This window comes from Grampus griseus, assembly GCF_964374135.1.
Source record: "Grampus griseus genome assembly, chromosome: 6".
In the NCBI taxonomy this organism is placed as follows: Eukaryota; Metazoa; Chordata; class Mammalia; order Artiodactyla; family Delphinidae; genus Grampus; species Grampus griseus.
The window spans coordinates 86,420,401-86,434,822 of NC_139000.1; the positions used below are offsets into that span (position 1 = coordinate 86,420,401).

General features: G+C 34.7%; 1 protein-coding gene across 2 annotated transcripts in view; it reads left to right on the forward strand.

Moving 5' to 3' along the window:
• ERCC6L2 (ERCC excision repair 6 like 2) overlaps positions 1-14,422 on the forward strand; it is a 139,965-nt gene that overhangs the window by 22,997 nt on the left and 102,546 nt on the right. For both annotated transcript variants that reach the window (XM_082657395.1, XM_082657396.1), the window contains exon 3: positions 11,067-11,189. In XM_082657395.1, coding sequence (XP_082513521.1) covers positions 11,067-11,189 — 123 coding nt within the window. The remainder of the gene's footprint in view (positions 1-11,066; positions 11,190-14,422) is intronic.

Sequence of the window (14,422 nt, forward strand, 5' to 3'; positions counted from 1 at the left end):
GAGGATAGAAATAAGCCTTTCATCTAAACTTTTGCAGTGCCCAGGACAGTACCTGGCATGTAGTAGGTAATAAGTATATTAATATATTTTATTGAATGCATTATTAAAGTTGAATTGAGTAATCATATCTTTCTGTGGTTATATATTTAATGACCCCTAACCTATGTGCCATGTTCTACGATATACATTTTCCATTAAATGTATGTTAATTAGGCATTATTCATGCATTTTATTGATGAAAAAGTTGAAATTTATGGCGACATTATAGAAATTGCACAGGGTCACATAGGTAGTATAATGTTGGTTGGTCAGACTCCAAAGTCTTTGCCATAGCTCCTGCATTACACCGCCTTTTGTAATGTGGGTTCAGAATGCAGATTTTAAAGAATATTTAAAAACTCAGCAGAAGTTTTGACTATCCTTATTTATCATTATTTTACAATCTTTTAGATAACATAATTTACTGAAAATCTACTTTGTTTATTGTGATATGCAAGACTGTATTCAGGGCATAAAGCCTCCTTACCTCAGTGAAATGATGCTAACAAAAATAGGTCTTGTTGGGCTTCCCTGGTGACGCAGTGGTTGAGAGTCCTCCTGCCGATGCAGGGGACGCAGGTTCGTGCGCCGGTCCAGGAGAATCCCACATGCCGCGGAGCGGCTAGGCCCGTGAGCCATGGCTGCTGAGCCTGCGCATCCGGAGCCTGTGCTCGCAATGGGAGAGGCCACAACAGTGAGAGGCCCGCGTACCACAAAAAGAAGAAGAAAAAAAAAGCTCTTGTTTATTGAATCATTCTTATGTACTAGCTTGATATTTTACATATTTTTCCTCTTTTTCTCAAGAACTAAAATAATAGTGATTATATCATACATAAATGCATACTCATAAAACTGTAAGGTATAATTTTTTTATTGAGATGAAATTCACATAACATAAATTAACCATTTCAATTTTTGCAATTCAGTGGCATTTAGTGCATTCACAGTGTTGTGCAACCCCCATCTCCCTCTGGTTTCACAACTTTTGCATCTCCACAGAACAATACCCCATACGCATTAAGTAATCAATTTTCTTTTCCCCTTCCCACCATCCCTTGCCAACCACTAATTGATCTTCTGCATCTATAGATTTGCCTTTTCTGAATATTTCATATAAAGGAAATACAGTTGTGACTTTTTGTGTCTGGTGCTTTCATTTAGTGTAATGCTTTCAAGGCTCATCCAAATTGTAGCATGTATCAGTACTTCATCCTTTTTATGGCTGAATAATATTCAATTGCATGTAAATACAACAATTTTGTTTACCCATTTATCCTTTGATGGACATTTGAGTTGTTTCTACGTTTTGGCTACTGTGTATAATGCAGTTATACACATTTGTGTATAAGTTTCTTTGTGGACATATGCTTTCATTTCCCTTGTATATATACCTAGGAGTGGAATTACTAGGTCATATGGTAATTCTATGTTTAATTTTTTGTGCAACTGCTAAACCATTTTCCACAATGGCTGCACCATATTACATTCCCACTAGCAATGTATGAGGTTTCATGTTTCTTCACATCCTTCTCAACACTGTTATTTTCTGTTTTCTTCATAGTAGCTATCCTAGTGCATATGAAGTGGTACCTCACTGTGGTTTTGATTTGCATTTCTGTAATGATCAATGGTGTTGAACAACTTTTCATGTGCTTTTTGGCCATTTTGTATATCTTCTTTGGAGAATTGTGTATTCATGTTGCTATAGATGGAATGTTTGCATCTCCTGAAAATTCATTTGTTGAAACTCTAATCCCCAATGTGATGGTATTTGGAGATGGGGCCTCTGGAAAGGCAATTAGGTCATGAGTGTGAAACCCTCATGATGGTGTTAGTGGCTTTGTAAGAAGAGTTACTAGGAAGTACCCTCTCAGTCTGCGTTCTGTCATCTGAGGATACAAGATGACTGCCATCTGCAAAACAGGAAGTGGGCTTTCACCAGACATCAGATCTACCAGCACATTGATTTTGAAATTCTTAGCCCCCGGAACTCTGAGAAATGAAAGTTTGTTATTTAAGCCATCCAGTCTATGGTAATTTGTTACAGCACTCCAAAGTGACTAAGATACAAGTCTTTTGCCCATTTTTCAGTTGAGCTGGCTGTCCATATATGTATGAGTCTTGATTCTAGTCTTTTTATTGTGTCATTGTTCAGTTTTACTGTACTGAACACTCAATTTTTTTTTGTTTTTCTTGAATTTAACTTAATTTTTTTATACAGCAGGTTCTTTATTAGTTATCCATTTTATACATATTAGTGTATATATGTCAATCCAAATCTCCCAATTCATCGCACCACCACCACCACCCCCGCCACTTTCCCCTCTTGGTATCCATACGTTTGTTCTCTACATCTGTGTCTCAGTTTCTGCCCTGCAAACCAGTTCATCTGTACCATTTTTCTAGGTTCCACATATATGCGTTAATATACGATATTTGTTTTTCTCTTTTTAACTTATTCCTCTCTGTATGACAGTCTCTAGATCCATCCACGTCTCTAATTTCATCCACGTCACCCAATTTCATTCTTTTTTATGGCTGAACAATATTCCATTGTATATATATAACCACATCTTTATCCGTTTATCTGTCGATGGGCATTTAGGTTGCTTCCATTTCCTGGCTATTGTAAATAGTGTTGCAATGAACATTGGGGTGCATGTGTCTTTTTGAATTATGGTTTTCTCTGGATATATGCCCAGTAGTGAGATTGCTGGATCATATGATTCTATTTTTAGATTTTTAAGGAACCTCCATACTGTTCTCCATAGTGGCTGTATCAATTTACATTTCCACCAACAGTGCAAGAGGGTTCCCTTTTCTCCAGGCCCTCTCCAGCATGTTGTTTGCAGATTTTCAGATGATACCCAATCTAACTGGTGTGAGATGACACCTCATTGTAGTTTTCATTTACATTTCTCTAATAATTAGTGATGTGGAGCAGCTTTTCATGTGCTTCTTGGCCATCTGTATGTCTTCTTTGGAGAAATGTCTATTTAGGTCTTCTGCCCAGTTTTGGATTGGGTTGTTTGTTTTTTTAATATTGAGCTGCATGAGCCGTTTATATATTTTGAAGATTAATCCTTTGTCCATTAATACCTTTGCAAATACTTTCTCCCACTCTGGGGGTTATCTTTTCGTCTGGATTGTAGTGTCCTTTGCCGTGCAAAAACTTTTAACTTTCATTAGGTCCCATTTGTTTATTTTTCTTTTTATTTACATTATTCTAGGAGGTGGATCAAAAAAGATCTTGCTGTGATTTATGTCAAAGAGTGTTCTTCCTCTGTTTTCCTCTAAGAGTTTTATAGTGTCCGGTCTTACATTTAGGTCACTAATCCATCTTGATTTTATTTTTGTGTATGGTGTTAGGGAGTGTTCCAATTTCATTATTTTACATGTAGCTGTCCAATTCTCCCAGCATCACTTATTGAAGTGACTGTCTTTTCTCCACTGTATATCCTTGCCTCCTTTGTCATAGATTAGTTGACCATACCTGCGTGGGTTTATCTCTGGGCTTTCTATCCTGTTCCATTGATCTGCATTTCTGTTCTTGTGCCAGTACCATATTGTCTTGATTACTGTAGTTTTGTACTATAGTCTAAAGTCAGGGAGTCTGATTCCTCCAGCTCTGTTTTTTTCCCTCAAGACTGCTTTGGCTATTTGGGGTCTTTTGTGTCTCCATACAAATTTTAAGATTTTTTTCTTCCAGTTCTGTTAAAAAAGACTTTGGTAATTTGATAGGGATTGCATTGAATCTGTAGATTGCTTTGGGTATTATAGTCATTTTCACAATATTCATTCTTCCAATCCAAAAACATGGTATATCTCTCCATCTGTTTGTATCATCTTTACTTTCTTTCATCAGTGTCTTGTAGTTTTCTGCATACAGGTCTTTTTGTCTCCCTAGGTAGATTTATCCCTAGGTATTTTACTCTTTATGTTGCAATGGTAAATGGGAGTGTTTATTTAATTTCTCTTTCAGATTTTTCATCATTAGTGTATAGGAATGCAAGAGACTTCTGTGCATTAATTTTCTATCCTGCATCTTTACCAAATTCATTGATTAGCTCTAGTAGTTTTCTGGTGGCATCTTTAGGATTCTCTATGTATAATATCATGTCATCTGCAAACAGTGACAGTTTTACTTGCTATTTTCCAATTTGTATTCCTTTTATTTCTTTTTCTTCTCTGATTGCTGTGGCTACAACTTCCAAAACTATGGTGAATAATAGTGGTGAGGGTGGACATCCTTGTCTTGTTCCTGATCTTAGAGGAAATGCTTTTAGTTTTTCACCATTGAGAATGATGTTTGCTGTGGGTTTGTCATATACGGCCTTTATTATATTGAGGTAGGTTCCCTCTGTGCCCACTTTCTGGAGAGTTTTTATCATAAATGGGTGCTGAATTTTGTGAAAAGCTCTTTTTGCATTTATTGAGATGATCATATGGTTTTTCTCCTTCAGTTTGTAAATATGGTGGATCATATTGATTGATTTGCGTATATTGAAGAATTCTTGCATCCCTGGGATAAACCCCACTTGATCATGGTATATGATCCTTTTAATGTGCTGTTGGATTCTGTTTGCTAGTATTTTGTTCAGGATTTTTGCATCTCAGTTCATCAGTGATATTGGCCTGTAGTTTTCTTTCTTTGTGACATCTTTGTCTGGTTTTGGTGTCAGGGTGATGGTGGCCTCGTAGAATGAGTTTGTGAGTGTTCCTCCTTGTGCTATATTTTGGAAGAGTTTCAGAAGGATTGGGCTTAGCTCTTCTCTAAATGTTTGATAGAATTCGCCTGTGAAGCCATCTTATCCTGGGCTTTTGTTTGTTAGAAGATTTTTTTTTTTTTTTTTTTTTGCGATACTGCGGGCCTCTCACTGTTGTGGCCTCTCCCATTGCGGAGCACAGTCTCCGGACATGCAGGCCCAGTGGCCATGACTCACGGACCTGGCTGCTCCACGGCATGTGGGATCCTCCCGGACTGGGGCATGAACCTGTGTCCCCTGCATCGGCAGGTGGACTCTCAACCACTGCGCCACCAGGGAAGCCCTGTTGGAAGATTTTTAATCACAGTTTCCATTTCAGTATTTGTCATTGGTCTGTTCAGATTTTCTATTCCTTCCTGGTTCAGTCTCGGAAGATTGTGCATTTCTAAGAATTTGTCCATTTCTTCCAGGTTGTCCATTTTATTGCCATATAGTTGCTTGTAGTAATCTCTCATGATCCTTTGTATTTTTGCAGTGTCAGTTGTTACTTTTCCTGTTTCATTTTTAATTCTATTGATTTGAGTCTTCTCCGTTTTTTTCTTGATGAGTCTGGCTAGTGGTTTATCAATTTTGTTTATTTTCTCAAAGAACCAGCTTTTAGTTTTATTGATCTTTGTTATCGTTTCCTTCATTTCTTTTTCATTTATTCCTGATCTGATCTTTATGATTTCCTTCCTTCTGCTAACTTTGGGTTTTTTTTGTTCATCTTTCTCTGATTGCTGTAGGTGTAAGCTTAGGTTGTTTATTTGAGTTGTTTCTTTTTTCTTAAGGTAGGATTGTATTGCCATAGACTTCCCTCTTAGAACTGCTTTTGTTGCATCCCATAAGCTTTGGTTCACCTTGTTTTCATTGTCATTTGTTTCTAGGTATTTTTTGATTTCCTCCTCGATTTCTTCAGTGATCGCTTGGTTATTAAGTAGTGTATTGTTCAGCCTCCATGTGTTTGTATTTTTTACAGTTTTTTTACTGTAATTGATATCCAGTCTCATAGCCTTGTGGTCCGAAAAGACACTTGATACGATTTCAATTTTCTTAAATATATCAAGACTTGATTTGTGACCCAAGATATGGTCTGTCCTGGAGAATGTTCCATGACAACTTTAGAACATCGTGTATTCTGTTGTTTTTGGATGGAATGTCCTATAAATATCATTAAGTCCATCTTGTTTAATGTATCATTTAAAGCTTGTGTCTCCTTATTTATTTTCATTTTGGATGACCTGTTCATTGATGAAAGTGGGGTATTAAAATCCCCTACTATGATTGTGTTACTGTCGATTTCCCATTTTATGGTTGTTACTATTTGCCTTATGTATTGAGGTGCTCCTATTTTGGGTGCATAAATGTTTACAATTGTTATATCTTCTTTTTGGATTGATCTCTTAATCATTATGTAGTGTCCTTCTTTGTCTCTTGTAATAGTCTTTGTTTTAAAGTCTATTTTGTCTGATATAAGAATTGCTACTCCAGCCTCTTTTGATTTCCATTTGCATGGAATATCTTTTTCCGTCCCCTCACTTTCAGTCTGTATGTGTCCCTAGGTCTGAAGTGGGTCGCTTTTAGACAGCATATATACTGGTCTTTTTTTGTATCCATTCAGCCAGTCTATGTCTTTTGGTTGGAGCATTTAACCCATTTACATTTAAGGTAATTATCGATATGTATGTTCTTATTACCATTTTCTTAATTGTTTTGTGTTTGTTATTGTAGGTCTTTTCCTTCTCATGTGTTTCCTGCCTAGAGAAGTTCCTTTAGCATTTGTTGAAAGGCTGGTTTGGTTGTGCTGAATTCTCTTAGCTTTTGCTTGTCTGTAAAGGTTTTAGTTTCTCCGTCAAATCTGAATGAGATCCTTGCTCAGTAGAGTAATGTTGGTTGTAGATTTTTCCCTGTCATCACTTTTTTCTTCCATCTTCAATATTAAAATGGCTACACAAAAATTCACCAATTTTGATGTTTTTTTTTTAAATGCACACTGATATGACAGCTGTCACATACAATCTAACAAAATTGTTTTGAATGAAGTTAGAAGACAACTAAGTGCTACTAGAACCATCTTATGGAAAAAACAGAGCAAACCTTTTGACCAACCCAATAGACTGTCCTATTTTAATTTTATTTATTTATTTATTTATTTTTGCGGTACGCGGGCCTCTCATTGTTATGGCCTCTCCCGTTGCGAAGCACAGGCTCCAGACGCGCAGGCTCAGCGGCCATGGCTCACGGGCCTAGCTGCTCCGCGGCATGTGGGATCTTCCCAGACCGGGGCACGAACATGTGTCCCCTGCATTGGCAAGCAGACTCTCAACCACTGCGCCACCAGGGAAGCCCTAATTTATTTTTATTTTAAGGAAGCTAAGAGTTAGGAAAGCTAAGTGTAATACCTAAGATACTAGTTATCTAAATTTTGAAGGTTAAATCAACATTACATTTCCAGAGTCAACCAAACTTGGTGTTAGTATATATTTCTTTTTTACATTTCTATGTTCCATTTGCTAATATTTTAAGAGTTTTGCTTCTATGTGAGTGTGAGAAATTGGCCTGTAAATTTCCCATATTTTTGTTAGATTTCCTTATCAAGGTTATGTTGAACTCATAAAATGAGTTGAGAACATTTCTCCCTTTTTCTAAAATCTGGAGGAGTTTGTCTAAGACTGGCATTATAGCTTTCTTTAGCATTGGTAGACTTTATTGGTGGCTATTTGACCCTTAGTTTTCTTTGTAGAAGGTTTGTAATTATGTATTTAGATTTCTATAATAGTTATTTGAATATGTAAAATTTCCATTTCTTCTTGTTTCAGTGTTGATAAGTTCTATTTTTCCATTTCACCTAAAATTTCACAGTTATTGGCATAACAATGTTTATTATGTCTTATACATATTTTTTTTTGTGTTTGAGTGTTCTCTTAGTTTCTCTTTTTTTTTTTAATCAATTTTCTAGGGGTCATCACTTTTAAAAAGCTTTTAACAGAAGGTCATTTGGCTTTGTCAATCTTTTTTATTTTATGCTTTTTCATGCTTTATAATTCTATTTTTGTGTGTTAAGTTTTCTGTTATTTTTATATATTTTTCAGATAGATTCTTAAATATTTTATTAGCTGGTTCTCTTCTGTCCTAATATATATGCATTTAAGTTCATAAAGCATGTCTTTAAGTGTATTCCACAAATTTAATATGTAATTATTACTCATTAGTATTCAACTTAAATATTTTCTAATCTCCACTGTGAGTTCTATTTTGAAATATATTCCTTACTCTCCAAATATTTGGGGATTTTCTGTTTATATTTTTTGTTATTTCTGATTTCTTGCACTGTGACCAAAGAACATATTGTGTATGATTTTTGTCTATTGGATGTATTAAGATTTGCTCTATGACTTTCATGTCAAATTTGGTAAATATTTTATGTGTACTTTAAGTGAAACTATGTTTTGCTGTAGTTTACAGTGGTCTATCAAATGTTTATTAGATAAAGTTTGCTTACCATTTTATTCAAATATTCTGTATCTTTACTGATTTCTTTGTTTTTTTCTTACTAAGTTATTTCAAAATCTACCATTGTGCTTATCAATTTGACTACTTTTGTTTCAGTAAATGTTTCTTCTTTAGTAATTTACACTTCGTATAACTTCCAAATGAATTAATCAGTATCAAGTGTGCCTCTTTAATATAGTAATGCTTTTTGCCTCAGTATTATATTAATATAGCTATATCAACTTTCGTTGGGTTTTTGTTTGAATGGTCTTTCTCTACCTCTTGTTGTAGATGTTTTTTGTGTAAGTGGCACACATATTGTGAACAGAACCTCCATACTGTTCTCCATAGTGTCTGTACCAACTTACATTCCCACCAACAGTGTAGGAGGGTTCCTTTTTCTCCACACCCTCTCCAGCATTTATTATTTATAGACTTTTTATGATGGCCATTCTGACTGGAGTGAGGTGATACCTCGTTGTAGTTTTGATTTGCATTTCTCTAATAATTAGTGATGTTGAGCATTTTTTTCATGTTCCTTTTGGCCATCTTTATGTCTGCTTCGGAGAAATGTCTATTTAGATCTTCTCCCCATTTTTTGGTTGAGTTGTTTGTTTTATTGATGTTGAGTTGTATGAGCTATTTGTATATTTTGGAAATTAATCCCTTGTCAGTCCCATCATTTGCAAATATTTTCTCCCATTATGTAGGTTGTCTTTTGTTTTGTTTATGGTTTCCTTTGCTGTGGAAAAGGTTTTCAATTTAATTAGGTCCCAGTTTATTTTTATTTCCATTACTCTAGGAGACGGATCCAAAGAGATATTGCTGTGTTTTATGTCAGAGTGTTCTGCCTGTGTTTTTCTTTAGGAGTTTTTTACATTTAGGCAGTGACAGATTCAATGCAATCCCTATCAAATTACCAATGGCATTTTTCACAGAAGTAGAGCAAAAAATTTTTAAATTTGTATGGAAACACAAAAGACCCCAGATAGACAAAGTAATCTTGAGAAAGAAAAAACAGAGTTGGGGGAATCAGGCTCCCTGACTTCAGACTGTTCTATAAAGCTTCAATAATCAAAGGCATATGATACTGGCACAAAAACAGACATAGATCAGTGGAACAGGGTAGAAAATCCAGAAATAAACCCATGCACCTGTGGTCAATTAATCTATGACAAAGGAGGCAAGAATATACAGTGGAGAAAAGACAATCTCTTTAATTAGTGGCACTGGGAAAACTGGACAGCTACATGTAAAGAATGAAATTAGAAGATTCTCTAACACCATATACAAAAAATAAAGTCAAAATGGATTAAAGACTTAAATAAAAATATCACTCCGTTGTATAGTGTCTCCACTGTTTTTGCTGCAAGATCAGCTATTTGTCTAATTGTTGCTTAATAGATAATTTGTTTTTTCCTCTGACCACTTTTAATATATTTCTGTCTCAAATTTTGAGCAGTTTTTTCCCTGCAGGAACTACTTGTGGATTTTTTTTTTTTTTTTGGCTTCATGTTCTTAGTCGACATGGAATATGTGGCTTTTTAAAAAAATTATTTAATCTATTTTTGGCTGTGCTGGGTCTTCTTTGCTGTGTACGGGCTTTCTCTAGCTGCGGCAAGTGAGGGCTACTCTTCGTTGCAGTACGCGGGCTACTCATTGCAGTGGCTTCTCTTGTTGTGGAGCATGGGCTCTAGAGCGCAGGCTCAGTAGTTGTGGTGCGTGGGCTCAGTAGCTCTGCGGCATGTGGGATCTTCCTGGACCAGGGGTTGAACCCTTGTTTCCTGCATTGGCAGATGGATTCTTAACCTCTGTGTATGGCTTGATTTTTGAAATCAGTTTTTGAAAGCTTTCAGCCTTTATCTCTTCAAATACTTCTGCACCATTCTTTTTTTCTGTCATTTGAGATTCACATTGTAGGATTTACACCATGTTGAAAACACTATTTTTTTATAGTTTTTCTAATTCTCTCATATTTTTTCTTTAGATTTTAAGATTTGTATAACTTATTTTTCTAAAGTAATGATCAGTTATTTTCCCCCATATATATGTATACCTCATATATTTTCCCCTTAATATTTAAAACAACTCTTCCAGTATTATATTTGGTATTTTCATATAAGTTTAGTTATTCAAAGAGATTAACTTAGTTGCCCAAGTTCACATATCTGCCAAGCAACTTAGGTTGAAATTTGAACCAAGGTCTAGTTTAAATATCTCTTGCTTTTCATTGTATGAAGTTACATTTCCTTTTTTCCTATGTCTTTTTGTCCTTCTCATTTGATATTTGGAGAATAGCTGTTATTCAGAATGGTGTGTATAATGATGAATTGCCTTAGTTTATCTTAAAATAACATTGTCATTCCACCTATATGTATTGGATACAGAAAAATACACAAATTTTTGAGCCAAGTATTACCCCTTTAATGAGTTTATTTTCTACAAGGAAAAAGGAATGTACACAGTTTATTATAATAGAGAATATGATATCTCAACTGATGAGATCAAGAAAGAATTCATTGAGTGAGTAGAACTTATCATGGAAGAGATGGCAATGTGAGAATTTTTATTTTAATTTTTTTTTATTGCATTCAAGGGTAACTTTTATATTATAGATTTGTTTGTTAATACAAATAAAGAAAACCAATACTAGTGGTTCATATTGTGTTTCCTCCCAGCAAATCTATTTGTACATACTCAAATTGTCACTTACTGAGTATTCAGGTAAACAGTAAAATTTTGTCCATCATGATACACAGTGATTGAAAAAATTGGATTTTTTCTCCGTAGGTTATTTCATTTTTGGCTGCAGTTTTGGGTAAAAAGGGAACTCGTGAAGATATTGAAAATAATATGCCAGAGTTTTTACTAAGAAGTATGAAAAAGGAACCCCTTTCTTCTACAGCAAAAAAGGTAAGATATCTAGAAATGTACAGTTCATGAAGCTGGTATTGCAAAAGTGTCTGGAAACTTTTAAACATTATACATTATAGTATAAATTTAAAACATAAGGATTTAAAGACATTATTTAAACATTTCTTTCATAGACCTAATTTCTGAAGGATTATCAGTTTTGTCCTCAAGTTAGATATGATTGACTCTGAAAATAGCAAAATGTAATTTCAGTTTGAATTTTGGGGGTGGGTTGGGGCTTTCAATCTTTTGCTTGGCAAGATTTACATGACTTGATTTGATTAATTTGTTAAATTTCCATGAATGTGTATGTAAACTTAATTGAAGTCCATTGTATTGTTTTTTATCTATATGAGAATGAAATACAGACAGTAGTAGATATTGCTAACACAGGTGCCTCAATGATAAAGTTGCATAGCAGAATAATTACCTCCTGAATATATGAAACAAATCCATCCTATACAAGGAACATCAAAGTTGGAATCAGAGAGGCTAAGGTCTAGGCTTGTCACTGTCTCTGCCCATGTGACTGTTAAGGCTATTCATATCCATTCTTCAGCTTTTTCCTTTGTAAATATGTGTTTATAAATATCTTATACATAATTCTTACAAAAAATAAAAGATTTCTAAAAAAAATGAAATGCAAAAAAGAAAGGTGTACTATAGGTATGTGTCTGACTTTTATATTGTCCTCAGCATCCAGGAAACTGGATAGAAATAAAGTTTAACTGATTTCGTGAAATCCTTACCATATTATGGTGATGATCCACTTTCTGCATGTTTTTAAACAGTGTCTTTTACATATTTCTTATATATAAGATTGCTGAGAAGTCCAAGTTTACTCTTGTCTATGATTAAGGGCATTTCAGTGTAAAATTTTGAGAAGTATTGGCTTAAGTTATTAAAAAATCTTATTACTTTAAATTTCCTATTATTTTCAATAGCATAGGCACATTCTTTTTTTTTTTTTTTTTTTTGCGGTTCGCGGGCCTCTCACTGTTGTGGCCTCTCCCGTTGCGAAGCACAGGCTCCGGACGTGCAGGCCCAGCGGCCATGGCTCACGGGCCCAGCCGCTCTGTGGCATGTGGGATCCTCCCAGACCAGGGCACAAACCTGCGTCCCCTGCATTGGCAGGTGGACTCCCAACCACTGCACCACCAGGGAAGCCCTAGGTCCATTCTTAGTGTCAATTTAAATTTGATCCTAAAGAAGCATTATAATTCTTAATGTGTTTTATGTTTTCAAGAGTTCAAGTACTGTTTTTAGCTTTGTTTTCAGATTGATTTGAATGTGTTGAACCATCCTTGCATCCCTGGAATAAATCTCACTTGACGATGGTGTATGATCCTTTTAATGTATTGTTGAATTCAGTTTGCTAGTATTTCACTGAGGATTTATGTTTATCAGGGATATTAGCCTGTAATTTTCCTTTCTTGTGGTGTTCTTATCTGGTTTTGGTATCAGGGTAATGCTGGCCTTGTAAATGTTCGGAAGTATCACCTCCTCTTCTATGTTTTTTGGAAGAATGTGGGAAGAATTGGTGTTAATTTGGTAGAATTTACCAGTGAAGGTGTCTGGTCCTAGATTTTTATTTGTTTGGAGGTTTTTGGTTAACGATTGACTCTCCTTACTAGTAATTGTTCCGTTCCGATTTTCTGTTTCTTCATGATTCAGTCTTGGTAGGTTGTCTGTTTATAGTAATTTGTCCATTTCTTCTAGTTTATCTAATTTGGTGGTGTATAATAGTGCAGAGTAATTTCATATGATCCTTTGTATTTCTGTGTTATTATTTGTAATGTCTCCTGTTTCATTTCTAATTATATTTACTTGAGCCTTCTCTCTTTTTCTTAGTCTAGTTAAGGGTGTCAGTTTTGTTTATCTTTTCAAAAAACAGCCCTTAGTTTTATTAATTTTTTCTATTATCTCTCTAGTCTCTATTTCATTTATCCTCTCTGATCTTTGTTGTTTCTTTCCTTCTAACTTTGGGCTTAATTTGTTCTTCTTTTTCTAGATTCTTAAGGTGTAAAGTTGGGTTGTATATATGACTTTTTTTTAAATATAGGCATTTATCACTATATACTTCCCTCTTAGAACTCCTTTTGCTGTGTCCCATAAGTTTTGGTATGTTGTGTTTCAGTTTTCATTTGTCTTAAGGTATTTTTTGATTTCGTTTTTGATCTCTTCTTTGACCCATTGGCTGTTGAGGAGCATATTATTTAATCTCGACATATTTGTGGATCTTTTAGTTTTCCCCTTTGATTGATATCATACCATTATGTGATAAGATATTTGATATGATTTCAGTCTTCTTAAGTTTATTAAGACTTGTCTTGTCTCCTAACATTTTATCTGTCCTGGAGAATGTTCCATATGTGCTTGAGAAGAATATGTATTCTGCTCCTGTTGAATGTTCTGTATGTGTCACTAGGTCCATCTGATGCAATGTGTAGTTTAAGTTCAATGTTTCTTTATTGATTTTCTGTCTGAGTGATCCATTGTTGAAAGTGGAGTATTGAAGTTCCCTATTATTTTATTGTTGTCATTTTTTTCCTCTTCACATCTGTTAATATTTCCTTTATATATGTAGGTGTTCTGATATTGGGTGTATAAATATTTACAGCTGTTACATCCTCTTGATGAATTGACCCTTTTATCATGATCTAATGACCTTCTTTGTCTCTAAGAATAGCTATCCCCACTTTCTTTTGGTTTCCATTTGCATGGAATATCATTTTCCATCCACTCACTTGAAGTTTATATGTGTCTTTAAAGCTGAAGTGAATTTCGTTGGTAATATGTGTTTGGGTCTTTTTTTAAAAAAATTCATTCAACCACTTTATGTCTTTTGATTGGAGAATTTAATCTATTTACATTTAATGTTCCATTTGTTTCCATGACCCAGTCCTTCCAACTGCCTGTTCTTCATTGAGTTTTTTTTGTTGTTTTATTTTGTTGGTTGTTGTCATATTTAAGTTTCTTCTAGGAAAACTTTCTTTGTGGGTTTTCTTTTTTTTTTTTTTTTTTTTTGGAAGTTTTCTCTTATGTAGGTAAAGGATGGATTCCTCAGGTCTTCAAGTATGTCAGTTCTCATCTGTTTTTGTAGTGTTCTGATCATCCGGTAGTGCCCTTCCAGGCATTTTACTGCTATTATGGATTTATTTTTATATTTGTTCTTTTGTTTTATTGGCATCAATAAATGCATGTGTTTAGTTAATCATTTGAACTGGAATTCT